Below are 15,038 nucleotides of genomic sequence, written 5' to 3'. Positions count from 1 at the left end.
TAGTGTAATACAGAGTGGAGCAGAGGAATCTATTTAATTGTAAAATAATTGATTGAATTATGTATATTTACTTGATTAATAAACAATTCTGGTTAAAAACATTGTCTTTATTTCTTATCATTTACCTTAAAATAGTAATTGTATATTTTAATCTATCTTCTATCTTCTTTACTATAATTGCAGTGAAGGAGGAATAATCAAACAAAAACACTGCATTAACACAGTTAATTTCTAGTCACAGAATTTAAAATAAAAAATCAATAAACATGATTAATATAAAGCTGGGTTTTGTTAATCCGCATTTATATTTTCAAAACACGACATTTGCTTACTACATCAATTATTCGGACAAGAAGGTAGTTTTTTTTTAAATCTTCGTCAAACTAAATATTTTTCTCTTGAAGAAGTGTAATGTAATAGAATTTAAAATAAAAAATCAATAAACATGATTAATATAAAGCTGGATTTATTTAATCCGCATTTAGATTTTCAAAACACGACATTTGCTTACTACGTCAATTATTTGGAGAAGAAGGTAGTTTTTTTTTTTATATCTTCGTCAAACTAAATATTTTTCTCTTGAAGAAGTGTAATGTAAAAAATTTAAAGTAAAAAATCAATAAACATGATTAATATAAAGCTGGGTTTTTTAATCCGCATTTATATGTTCAAAACACGACATATTCTTACTACTTCAATTATTCGGACAAGAAGGTAGTTTTTTTTTATATCTTCGTCTAACTAAATATTTTTCACTTAAAGCTGTGTAATATAATTCAATTTAAAATAAAAAATAAAAAATAAAAATTAAAATCCAATGTGTTAAACAAAGATGGTACACCGATTTATAATACGAAAGGTAAATGGAATATATTGAAGAGTTATACAGAGGAAATGAATTAGAAATTAGTGTTATCTATTATCGGCTTCACCGATGTTGGCGGTGAATTAATTGAAGTCTTTTTCGCACAACATAATTTGCAGGTATATAATGTACCTGCTAAGATGCCCACCTAAGCAGGTATGGTGACGGGTGTTGGATTGTTGTTTGGTGAAAAGAACTCTTGAGCAGCCATGAATTGGGGAAGATACTGTTTTTATCTTCCCCAATTCCTGTTTTAATGGTTTCTCCGCAGAGCAGTGTGTTGGTCAGTTATTGTGAGTGGTGGTGTTTGATTTAGTTCTGCAGCTGAGGTTGCTCAGAAGGTGTTGAATCGTGGCTTATGCTTACGATGGTCTCCTGCTGGACGAGCGAGGGTCGTGGAAGAAGGTTGAATTCCAAGCTGCTCAAACAAGTGTGACGTATGAGAGTTAAATCTTGCATGATCTACAATTTACAATGTTTTGAAGAAACTATAAAATTGCATTCTCATAAATTATAAATATTGCAACACATTACACCCCAAGATCATCATGCTAGAAAGGAATTTGCTGTGGAAATGATAAAAAGAATTTAAAATGATGATTGTTACCTTAAATAAGTTATGTTCTCAGACAAGACTCCCTTTCATGTGTCTGGAAAAGTGAACACACAGAACATTCAAATACAGTTATCAGAGATCCCACATGTTATACTTACAATATTAGAGATGGCCCAAAAATTAATATTTGGTGCAGACTACTTCACGATTGTGTGACTGGACCGTGTTTCTTTACGGAAACTGCAGTTAATGTTAATATCTATTTATCATAATATTTCTTGGCCTTTAGCTTGAAGAGTTACAATCTAAAATCACATTCCAACAAGATGAAGCGATGCCACATTGGGGTCTAGTGCACAAATCCCTAAAAACACATTCCCAAATCACTGGATTGGACGTGATGAACTGATTGCTTGGTCACCTTGATCACTTGATATAACTCCATGTGATCTTTTCCTACAGGGTTTCATTAACAAAACTGTAGTGAACCTTGAAGAGAGGATTGTTAAAGCATTCAAACTCATAGATGAGGATATGTTATAACACACATGACATGAAATTAATCACTAGTTAATTACTAATAGTACACATATTGAATGTCTTTGATTACAGGTAAAAAACAAACTTTTACTTTTAATGTTTCCAAATTCATACAACCCATTTTTGTATCTTAATAAATTCAGTATCAAAATTGTGCAGATAATTTTCAGGCACCCAATATAATTCATTTTTTGAACGATGTCAAAAATATAACTTCTATTTATTATTTTTATCATCGCTTATTTAAATAAGCAAATATAAAATATTATTTTATTCCACTTTCTTTATTTTTTATTAATGAAATATATGTATTTAAATGTCTAATCACAAAAGTTTAAAACTTCCATAATTCTATAATTATTTAGACAGAAAAGAAACATTATAATATATTTTTGGATAGTCCTCTCATAAATATTCCTGCCATGGGTTGGGTCAAATGACACAACTCATGACATCACATAAAATAGCAAAAAAGTGAATATTAATTTTATATTCTCTGAAAAATGTCAAATAAATCCTATTTTTTATTTATTACTATCAATAAGCAGAGTAAGCAAATAGAAAAAAGGTATTTTATTCCATCTTCTTTTTCATTATTAATGAAATATGAGCATTTACAGTGTTTGACCATATATGTTTTAAACTTCCATATTCTATTATTTAGATCCAAATGAAGCATTAATTCTCTCATTATTACTGTCATAAATGTTTCTGCATACCAAAAATGAACCAAATTTATGACATCAAGCAAAATGGCAAAAAAAAAAAAATAAGTGAGAAGATATAAGAATGTATTTTATTTCATAAACTTTTATGTGAATTTATTTGTTAACCAAATATTTTTAAAATATTTACATATTAATATTTACAAAATTTAAAATAATTACATATTTTTAGTTTTAATATTTTAAAAATATTTCTAAATTTACATGCAAATGTAAATAGTAACAGTTGATTACAGTTTAATAGGATAAGGTGATTACTACTCATAGTGTAATGCAATATCCATTACTCACAGGTACTAACATACAATTTGCACACAGCCCAAAAAACCCTTTCAACCACACGGTATAATATTTTGGAAATTTCCAATAAGTGTCAATTTTTTAATTTTTTTAATAATGTGATCTACATGTATGTAGTTCACATGATTTTTTTTATAATATTAACTTTTTGACATTTGATCTGACCTTGTCCTGGGGCTGATAAATTTACACTGTGATAAAAAAATTTATCATTAGCCTTTTGTTTATTTACTACGAAGAAATGGATAAACATATAAGTCATAGAGCCTAATTTCAACCATAGTTTTGGTTATGTCAAATAAAAAAAAAATAAACAAATAATGTTTTTGTAAAATATTTTATTAAAAAACATACATACAACAAAAATTAAAACAAACTATTTTATACAAATACTGGTTTGGAAGAAAAATCGACTTCACCAGAACATGTAAACTGCTCAAATATAATGATCTGTAAAAAAGAGAATAATAAAAATTTATATAATCTTTTTTTAATATAGTCTAATTTTATATGACCCATAATTTTATATTTTCCATAATCTAATGAAAAATGTTACATGTCCTCTCTCCCCAAAGAAAGTTTATTATAATAAATAATGTGAAACGAGGAAAAGTACAATGCTTGTGCTAGGAACTTAATATCTAACAACAGTGCATTTTAAGTCGCTGTGCAGTATGTTTCACTTTTATGTGGTGTTTAGAATTCTGTTCTTTCGGCATTAGGTTGGTAGCCATGTGGGTTCGTTGGGCATTGCTCAGTAATAAACCAAGATATCAGTTTTTGAGTTGTGATTGAACATGCTTTGTTTCATGTTGTTTTATTTATTGGAATTAATAGTTGCAAGAATGTAATGGTTTTTTTGGTAGAGGAACACATTTTTCTTGTTGAACACATCTTTTGTGAAGGCAACAAAAATATTGATTTACTGAAGGACAAGTTGTCTGAAACGTTACCAAATACTCACGTGCCAAACTGCAATGCAGTACGAACTCTTATCGAAAAATTTCAGATAACAGGTTCTGTTGAAGATGCTGATAAGAATGGAATACCACCTAAACTAAATGAACTTGATATTTTGGATGCTATGGCTGAAAATCCATCAAAGACTATGTGTAAGTTTGCACAGCAGCACGATATCAAACTTGCTACCACACATAAAGCTGTAAGAATAGAACTGCAACTTTTCCGTAATGTGTATTCAAGAACCAAAACGTATAGATCATGTCAAAAGACTAAATTATTGTCATGGTTAAAACGTTTTCTTGACCAAAATTCCATACGTATCCTTGACATTACGTTTTTTACACATGAAGTGCGGTTTCATATGGGAGAGTATATTAATTCATAAAATTAGACTATGGTTGACAACTAACCCCCGTAAATTACACAAAATTTACATCAAGCGAAAATTGGAAAACTGTGTGAGTAGGATGCGCATTGTGGTTCAATCTTTTTTTTAAAATACAGTTAATAGTGATCTTTATTGGGCAGTTTTAACAAACTTCATTAGTCTGTTGTGGAAATCAGTAATGATTGGTTCCAACAAGATAGAGCCGTAGCGCACACAGCTAACAGGTCAATGACTTTTTTACGAAATGCCTTTAGTGAATGAATAATTTGAAGGAGTTTATGGCCTGCACAATTGCCCAATCTGATTCTCACAGATCACTTTCTAAGAGGGGCAGTGAGACAAGGGTATATTGCAACAGACCATGCATGATTGACAAACTTTTGTGGCATAGTGGCTTCACCAATGTTGGCGGTGAATTAATTGAGGGCTTTTTTGCATAACATAATTTGCAGGTATATAGGTGGGCACCTGGTAAGATGCCCACCTACATCGGTATGGTGACGGGCGTCGGATTGTTGTTTGGTGGAACGAATTCTTGAACAGCCATGGGTTGGGGAAGATACTGTAAAAGGGTTGTCCACAGGGCAGTTATTGTGAGTGGTGGAGTTTGATTTAGTTCTGCGGCTGAGGTTGCTCAGCAGGTGTCACATCGTGGCTTATGCTTAAAGGGTCATCAACATAAGGTGTCTTTTAGCTCAGAGAAGGCCACAATAATGCTCCTTAAAGACCGTTTGGCTGTGAGGTGGCCATTCGGCGTATCGATGTCTCGAACATGAAATAAATTCTAAGTTCTCACAGAGACAATTAATAGGGGGATCACTTTTTCTAATTTTCCTTACTTCCTGTTCGTCCCAGGCCAAAACCCCTCTGAATCTTCACCAATGTGGGCCTCCGCTATCTCCTGACTCCTAATCCAAAAAATTTCCCCCTCCCCAAAAAATCTTCGCCAGGTCAAATCCTTCAGTTTATAGGCGTTTCATGGCATTCGTGACCTATCCGACCCCTGTCACGAAATACCCTACCCAAAACAAAAGTGAAACGCATTATTTCACTTGACTACAGTCAACTCTAATTATTTGCAAGCTGTTTAACTGCATTGCAGCTTAACCGCGATGCCTCTCAGAAAAAATAAAGTTTTAAAGACTTATAAAGAAGCTAAAAATGTAAAATTTTTTCATCATTTTGCAATTGGTTTTACTTCTTCATTCATTTATTTGAATGTGTGTTGTTTTGAATATGGTAATGCTGTACATTACCATATGCTGTTCATTGCGGATGTGATAGGACAGTAATTCATGGTGTGATATTATTATGCTATAGTAAATTTAATAGAAAGTTTTTTCAGTCACTAGCATAACAATCAATTGTGTCTATTTAAAAAAAAATCTGAAGTGTTAGTTAATGCAGTACAAATAATGTACTGTATGTATATATAATGTATTATACACATAACTTAGTTATTAGACTTAGTTAATTAACTAACTAACTAACTAACTTAGTTAGTTATTAGTTTTAATAACTGTGCAGTCAGAGTTCAAGAAATTTTGAAAAATCCCTGAATTTTTTTTTGTATTTTGGGAAATTTTGGCTGAATGTAACCTGATGGTTTGCTGGCTTTGGTTTTTATTTGGAATATCCTATATATGTATGTATTGTGGTAGAGCATCCTATGTAGTAGGATGCTTTTATTACAAAAATTAAAGGTTTTTAATTTTTTCTTTTATAATGGTAAAGTTTCTATACAGACTTTGTTTAACAAATTAATGAAACAGTAGTCTTAACCAATGGATTTTTTCCTTTGGAGATATTACAAAAGTTTAGTTTTAAGAACCATTCTCACACACTTCAATAAAATAAAAAAAAATCATTAAAGTGAGAAGTGAGAAAAATTGTGAAAAGTATACTGGACGAACATACATGCTCCACATGTATGCTGGACGAACCAGCTATACAGAAAATGCTAATACAATTTAGTGGAAATCTGAAAATCTGTGTATATACTAAATAGTTTTTCACAAACTTTAAAGGTTACATTAAAGGTTATGATCTAAAAATTTTTGTAATTTGAGTCTTAGAGAAAAAAGTTTCAAATGTGTATTATCAAATACTGGATTACACACCCTTTTTGAAACACCCATATAATAAACAAAATGATAATATAATAAAAAAAATACAGCAGTTTAAATAATTTAATATTTATTAGAAATATTCAAATTTACAGAAATCAACTAATCTTCTTCAACAATTTTTTGTTTATTAAGTTTTTTTACTTTTTCTAACTCTTCACTAACACATTCAATCTCTTCATCAGAAACTGTTAAATTAATACCGCATTCTTTCTCTTTATTTTGGATCCACTGTAAAGTCTCTAGTTTTTCTTGTAAGAATTTTTCATGTTGTGACTCAAGGTGATCCCTATATTGGTCTAAACGTTCTTGTCTTAATGTATCACAATATAGATCTGTTAATCTTCTTAATGATTTTTTTCTTTCAACTTTTTCAGGATTCCTGTTAACATAACAAAGAACATGTTACTGGAGTAGTAACATACAACATGGAGTATAAACAACTATAAATAAATAAATAAAATAAAATAACAAAAATGTAAAATTAAAATCAATGGATTTTCTGTTTTCCAAAACACACAGGGTACTTCCAACTGATATTATGAATTGATTTAATCTGTTATCCGAAAAACTTCTTATCACCATAAGAGAGATGGTCATAACAGAGAAGTTGGCACCCAACTTCTTGGTTAGTAGATGTTAACAGTTTGTGCATATAGTGTTAATGTGACTTTAAGGTGATCATTGATATATCCACATGGTCATTCTGATTCATGTACTAATAGATTTATATTAAATTTACATAACTACAGATGGATTAAAATTTATATATTGTCCCGTGTTTACAGTTTGATTAAGGATATTAAGAGCACACATAAAAATTTCTGACAAATACACTATATTACTCAATTATTAAATAATGTACAAAATAGAAATTAATTTAATAATAAATTATAAAAAAATACACTACAATTATAAATGAATAGAATATCTATTTTATTCCTGTTCATAAATAACTCGTTGAACAGTTTCAACCACTGTTCAAAATGGAATACTCATGATGCACTCTTCACTTGTTTGTTACCAAACATTTACTCCAAATGCTCCCACACACTGTAATCACTTTTATTCAAACTTCTATCTTGTATATTGTTTATTGAACATGAACTTATAACTGTCCTCTGCTGGTCCCAGGCAATACTTCTATCTCAGGACCTTCAGTACTAGCACTGACCTGTCCTTTTGATTGTTCAAGCATAACAATTCTCATTGTCTGCTCCTTCTACGCTTATAGAAAGAATGAATGTAACTTCAAGAAAGATGATGTATAGACAGACTGTACACAGAATGAGGATAGCCAATAAATCAAGTGCAATCATAATAAAATCTGCCTTAAGAACAAAGAAAAAAAGAGGAGGTCTAAAATCTTTTGAGATCAATAACAACAATCTTTGGGAAACACACATGCACGTAAATGAACACATGCAAATTTTTGTTAGGAAAACTGAAAACTTAGAAAGGTAATAAAAGGGAGACTTGGATTTTATCACTTAATAAGTAATGTTATATAATCGTTTCTAACAACTCAGTTTGGAGGCGGTTCAGCTTACATTTTATTTTACTTTTTATCTTCCTACAAGATTTAAATTTCCTTTTCTTTTATTTTTGAATAATCAATTCATGATATTAACTTTCATGATGTTATTAATTTAGAATGTTAGAATGTGCACAGTAAGCGATGAAATTTTTAGTATTTGAACCTGTTTTTAAGTAAGAAACGACTAAGTATCTTTAATGTTTTGCATGTGAATATATGTAGTACAAGTAAGAATTTTGAAGAATTTATTTATATTATTCAAAACTAAAATAGTTCTCAACATAATAATATTAACTGAAACATGGATGGATATCAGATAATGATTTTTCCTATAGTTTGAATGTACGGGGGCCAGCTGAATGATATACTGTTATAAACAAAACCGGACATTTTGAATAAATTCTACCATCTCTTTATAAATGTTAAAGACAATATTAAGACAGGTAGGCTTTATTTTGAAATAAAAATTACAACAGTTGCTGGCACAAAAGCTATTGTTTTGCCAGTAATACCTAATACATCCCGTTTTAACTATAGTATGTAATCTGTAATATCTCATAAAACATATTTATATACAAAAGTTCTGCAATTGTTTTAAAATATTTTGTAAGATTAAGCTTTTTATTCAGATTAACTGCATTATAAACTGCATTTATAAAAAATCTTATGTTGGCTAATAAAATTATTTATTCATTCAATGAGGGAAATGTAAATATTTATTTTAAATTCCTACCGCTAATTTCTTATCTATTTTTTGTATTATTAAGCAATATTGTCAATCCCTGAATAAACTTAATATGCAATTAATGAATTAGTATTACAGATAATTTTAATGTAATTCCAGAATACTATGTAGAGATACAGGGTATTTGTTGTACTATATTGTACTTTTTTGTGTTCCTGCCATCTACACCATTCTTATGAATCATATAAAAAAATATGACACACATTTGTTATAAAAAAAATAGGTTTATAAGAGATAAAAACCAAAGCCAGCAAACCAGCAGGTTACATTCAACCAAAATTTCCCAAAATATAAAAACATTCAGAGATTTTTCAAAATTTCTTGAACTCTGACTGCACAGTTATTAAAACTAATAACTAACTACATAACTAAGTTATGTATTTAATACATTATATATATATATATATATATACATACATTATTTGTATTGTATGTACATATAATGTATTATATGTAATGCATTAACTAACACTTCAGATTTTTTTTTTTAAATATGACACGATTGATTGTTATTTTAGTGACTGAAAAAACTTTCTTTTAAATGAATTTCATAGTTTGCATTGCATAATAATATCACACAATGAATTACTGTCCTACCATATCCACAATGAACTATAGTACTTGCAGTTAAGCTACAATGCAGTTAAACAGCTCGCAAATAATTAGAGTTGTAGTCAAATGAAATAAATATGACAATAAATAGGTACATTTTATTTGCTACAAAGATTTACATTTATTTTTCTAAATAGACACCATTTATAGCTACGCATTTCTCCTGACAGTGCCATTTTTCTCATTCCGTTACTGAAGAATGCTAGCGATGGTGAAATAAATGATCTTAATATCTCTCTTTAATTACGAAAAGAAGTAAAAATTGCAAGATGCCATAAGTGGTGAATGTGGTGTGGCATAAGTTTAAATTTAACTTCACAAGACGTGGTTGTTGCACAGAATTTAGTTGACTCAGATTCCAGGTAGTAGAGGCACATAAATTTATTTGGAATCACAGAATAATGCAAAGAGAATTTTTTCAGAAGGTTTCAAAAAAACTTTGAACTTTTTTTATTGTAGGAAATCATAATGTCAATCAATATTCCATGCTCTGCTGTTTTTCTTCTTGGTTGTAATGAATCACCTAAGTTTTATCATCCATCACAATATTGAAAAGGAAACTTCCACGTAATAAAATTTTAGAAGCTCTTCAAAACAACTTTCATTATTGTTTGTGAGTTTGCGTGCAAATCATCATGCACATTTTACAGCGGCCCAGTTGTACGTGTCCTACTTGTAAACTTGTCATTTTGATATGTTTATCTGTATGGTGATATTGTTGTTGTGTGATGCAACGATCATTTTGAATTGATTCATCTAGCTCCTTTCAGCCATAGAAACCAAAAGACCACTTTGTGGTCATTCACAATATTCGCTTTATCTACTTCTGATACATAAAATTTTATTGCCCACCGACTGACCATACTTCAGTCAAATCTTATTACCTTATCATCATTTAGATGACAATAAATGTTGCTAACATTTACTTTTTCCACTGTTACAAATTCAATCTCATTGTTCTCATTATTTTAGACCCTTAACATAGCAGGCATACTCGACTCTGTAACAATGGTAGCTAATGAGAGGGTGTGGGTCGATGAGTTTCAGAATGTTTAGTAGTAAGGGAATGAAATTACAAAATGGCAGCATCTGTTACTTTGTGCAACATTCTGTTCTCCTGTTACTTTCTAGCGTGCATTACATTTCAGTTACTCCTTGTATTTCTATCTGAATTTACAGATTTAGGCACATTACTATAAAATATCTTAAATACATTTATAAAAGTGGAATTTACTTGCTTTTCAATGATATATGTTTATAAATTTTTTTTCTTCATTAATTATCAAATAACAACAGAATCATGAACAGTAAGAACATTTATAGTTATTACATGCACAACACTTACTACAAAATCACATATAGACAAGTTTTAATACTGCTTCCTTTTAGTTCTCACTTTTCTCATCCAAAAAACAAAAAAATTCAATTTTCATCAATAAATGTTGAAAAATAGCTACACAGCTTTTGATATCAAATTGAAATGAGGTTAAATGCATAAAATAAAACCAACAATTTCTAACATTACTAAATATATGAAATGATAATTGATATTATTTATGTGAACTTTATGCAGTATAAACAAAAAATGTAAAAATGAAAAGATTGCAATACTAAAAAGAAGTTCTACTAAAACCCATAAATAATAATAACATATACTTACGGAGTAGGTCTCGCTTTATGAATAAGGTCCAAGTTTTCAATAACCCATTCAAATAATTTATAATCTGCCAATCTAAGCTTTCTAAGTCTCTTTGATCTTTTTTCAACCAACTCTTTTAAGTAAACTCTCAAATGTCTTGGTGGTGTTTTATCTTTATAAGTGTCGATTATAATTTGAAGGTATCTAATAATACCGGTGATAGAGGCAACTGAAAACGAAAAAAGAAGTAATATTATTCCTAAAAAATTAAAATGTTATCAACCTATATGTTTATTATAAATTAACATCAGCCAATGGACAGGATGTATGTTATGATGCTTATATAGAGGCACTGATCAATCAGTAATCCATTTTAATGCTAAAATTGTCACGGGTGCTATTTAATCTTTGTTTATGTACATTAAAGATTTCTTAATGAAGTTTCATTAATTCATTCAACCTAGACAGTCACTACCAATGTAATTAAAAAAATAAATTAGCTTTCTTACCTACAATACTATATAGGTCAAAAAACAAAATGTATGGACTATGTTGTTTAAAAGCTGCACTTTCCACCTATTATAAAACTATATAACTGGGATATAAGATTTCGAACATGGCCAAAAATAAAGATAAAAAAATTTTTACCAAATCTGGTGATGAATTTTTCCTTTCAAGTGCATTGTGACAAAATCAAGTCTCCAACATAGTCCTGGTAATGCCATTGATAATGACCATAGATTCTTTGAATTTTGCAAGACAAAAATAGAAAACATAAAATTTACAATGATTATAAAAGAAACAATGATACAGGCATGACAAAAACTAGAGGCTCGTTTCTCGTAAGCCAAGAATGTTCCTGGGACACATAGTTTTCACCACTTTGAATCCAAATCTGAAGACTCAACAAAACGTGTAAGTTTTGATGAAAATTTCTGCTCACTCTTCAGTTTTTCTGGAGAAAACAAATCAGTGAAGATGTCTGACGTTAGTGTGCACATCTACATTGTCTGTACTTATGATGACCAGTGGTTTTTTGGATTAGTTTTAACAAAACATGAAGATGAAGGCGACATAAAAGTTAATTTTCTGCATCCGACAGGCCTGCTCAGTCTTTTCAGTGGCTCTCAAAAGAAGATATTTGCTGGATTCATGTAAGCAACGTAAATTCATGTGTCAACCCTCCATCTCCATCTGGCAGAATGTACTCTTTCATGACAAAAAAAATTAGTTCAATCAATCTTCAGTACAACAAGATGTTAAAACAAACACAAGTCCATAAATAACAAGTTGTTGGTGTTTAGTTCAAAACACTTTTATTGTAAGAAACATTTGTGTAATTTCACTAACATAATAGGTGTAAATAGCAAATGAGCCTACATCAAGACTCTTAAAAAACTTTAAATTCTTTCGTTCACTGATTCTATTCAATTCATTGAATGTTAACTTTTAAAGTTTAGACAAAATTAAATTATACAGTTTAAAATTTAATTAAAAAAAAATGGTACTTTGTACGAAAACTTATGCATGATTTTATGTGCAAAATTAAATAAATACAGTGGGTAATGAATACTGTTGCCTTTTGAACGAATAGTGCCTTTTATTTTAAATTGCATTTTAAAATTTTATGTTTTTTTACAAAAAATGATGAAGTCCAGGTTTGAGTTTATTTACTGCAGCAATAAAGAGATAAGTTGCTAAATGAATTTTTACCTTATTCTGCATATTTACAGAAAAAGTTATGAGTTTTTTACTAAATCAACATCATAATCACTAAATCCCCCAGAAACAACAATAATGTATTTTTTGAGAAATTTAAATAATTAGTAACTTAAAAAGTATTTAAGTTATCAAAATAAAACTTTACATGGTAATAAGGGTGGCAAATAGACCAAAGAAAAAATTCTCTCGACATTCTGAGACGATGGGTTTCATTTTAATTTTTAGCTGAATGATTTGAAATGGACTGACCTTACTTAAAAGCTATACACCCTATTTAATTCATTAAATTAAGCTTAACAAAGCTTTTACCAAAAAGTGGTGAATACTCTCGAGTCATGCCAGGAGCTAAAGATAAGAAAAGAGTTGCCCATGTGAGACCACTCTTCAAAGACAACTGGATGCTGCATCATGACAATGGACCTTGTCAAACTGCAGTCTGAATTAACGAGTTTCTAGTAAAAAAATAACATCCCTATAGTTCCACAACAATTTTATTCACCTGACTTGAGTCCCTGCAACTTTTTCCTGTTCCCGACTTAAAAAAACACCTCAAAGGAAACCATTTTGGAAAAGTAGAAAACAAAACAAAAAAATGTGAACAACCATCTGAAGGATATTCTAGCTTCTGAGTTCCAACACTGCTATGAAGAGTGGGAAAACTGTTTGAAGAATTGTGTGGCTTCCCAAGGGAACTATCTTGAAGGTGTAGAGTCCATGTATAACTAGATTGTAAATAAAAGGTTTTTCTGAACTAGTTTCATTACTTTATTTATAGACCTCATATACATGTATGCAGCCTATGATGCACCCGGTAATGTAAGGGTTTTAACATGAGGGTAATACTTCTAAATCGGTTCAGCCACTGTGAATCGATTTGAATTTTGAAAATCCATACTGCTGCTGCTACGGTGGAAGAAATAAACAAACAAACATACATATACCCTAAATACAGTTCTTATGGGCAGTCGTGTAATTAGAACTATTTCAATGAACAAGCATGTGCTTTAATAACAATGAAATACCTAGACATATGTCTAAAATGCCTTGCCGTACTAAAAAATTAAAAGTTGTTTAAAAATCATCAATGTAACTTCAGAGCAAGTATCAAACTGGAAATTTAAGAAATCTGGTCACTAAATTAAAAAATATTACACATATATCTACAAAAAAGCATACTCTTTTAATTTTTTCTATCTAAGCTTTTACAGCCATAAATAAGGTTAGGTTTTAAAAATTTGATTTTACTTCTAAAAGCAATGTATGCAAAAAATCTGTATAGTTATTTACAATTAAGGAGTTACCTGTGATCTTGATGAAAATTGGGATATAGCTTATTTAAGTTAATCATTACAACTCAAATCTTTTGTCAAAAACATCTTTCACTTGAGTTATGTCGCTCAGCAAAAGGGACACAGTAACCTCACTTAAAACTTTGTAATTCAACACTGTACAATAGTAAAATACATTATTTCAAGTAAATAACTTGGTTTACGTGAAATTCAATTGAGTTTAGTTATGCTTAAGTTAAGGTTAGGTTCAATGATTCCATGTTCTCAATTTCAAAATAAGACATCCATACATTTTAAGCAAGTGTTTCCTGTTCTTGCTTCGCTCACTAAATTCAACAAATTAACCTTATATATTAATATGGCTGATTGTTAGCCTGAATACAGAATTATATAACATACGCAATTTTTTGTTTTAACCGTGACTCTAATTTTAACTGAATTTCACTTAAAGCAAGTATTTTACTTTTTAAATAATGTATATTGTACTCAACGTAACCTAATTTGCACTTATGCTTCAACTAAACTAAATCTAGACTTAAGTGAATCTAATTTTATTTTTAACTTAATTAACAAACTTAATCAAATTATTTAATCCAAACATAATGTAGTTTACACTTGTGCATTGTTGAATAACAGAATTTTTGCTGATGAATGCAACTTATGTGGAATGTAACTTAAGTGAAAGGAGTTTCTGATGAAAATTTCTCACTGTAATAAATAACTTAGGTCCTAAATAACCTAAATTCTAAATCTCATCAAATTAGGAGGTGAGTTCATATTGTAATAAATTAAAAAAAAATTTTATTAAATTAATGAAAGGACTATTAGGAAAACCATAAATGTGGAGGTTAAAGCTAGTCTGATACAAATAGTTGTTGCAGACGGATTAACCACTAAAACTCTTATGGACAGGGGATGAAGATGCATTTAAATGCAGTCAAGAAAATTAGTTCAATCAATCTTCAGTACAACAAGATGTTAAAACAAACACAAGTCCATAAATAACAAGTTGTTGTGTTTAGTTCAAAACA

At 29.7% G+C, this 15,038-nt stretch overlaps 1 protein-coding gene across 2 annotated transcripts in view; it reads right to left on the bottom strand.

Moving 5' to 3' along the window:
- Positions 1-6,516: 6,516 nt before the first annotated feature.
- Positions 6,517-15,038, bottom strand: part of bonsai (28S ribosomal protein S15, mitochondrial) — a 60,165-nt gene continuing 51,643 nt past the window's right edge. For both annotated transcript variants that reach the window (XM_075377098.1, XM_075377099.1), the window contains exons 3-4: positions 11,018-11,225; positions 6,517-6,845 (exon numbers count right to left, since the gene is read on the bottom strand). In XM_075377098.1, coding sequence (XP_075233213.1) covers positions 6,566-6,845; positions 11,018-11,225 — 488 coding nt within the window. In that variant the 3' untranslated portion in view covers positions 6,517-6,565. The remainder of the gene's footprint in view (positions 6,846-11,017; positions 11,226-15,038) is intronic.

Source organism: Lycorma delicatula, chromosome 10 (genome assembly GCF_047948215.1).
Source record: "Lycorma delicatula isolate Av1 chromosome 10, ASM4794821v1, whole genome shotgun sequence".
Taxonomy (NCBI): Eukaryota; Metazoa; Arthropoda; class Insecta; order Hemiptera; family Fulgoridae; genus Lycorma; species Lycorma delicatula.
Note: the sequence above shows the minus strand (reverse complement) of the source record. Positions and strands in the feature narration are given on the sequence as shown.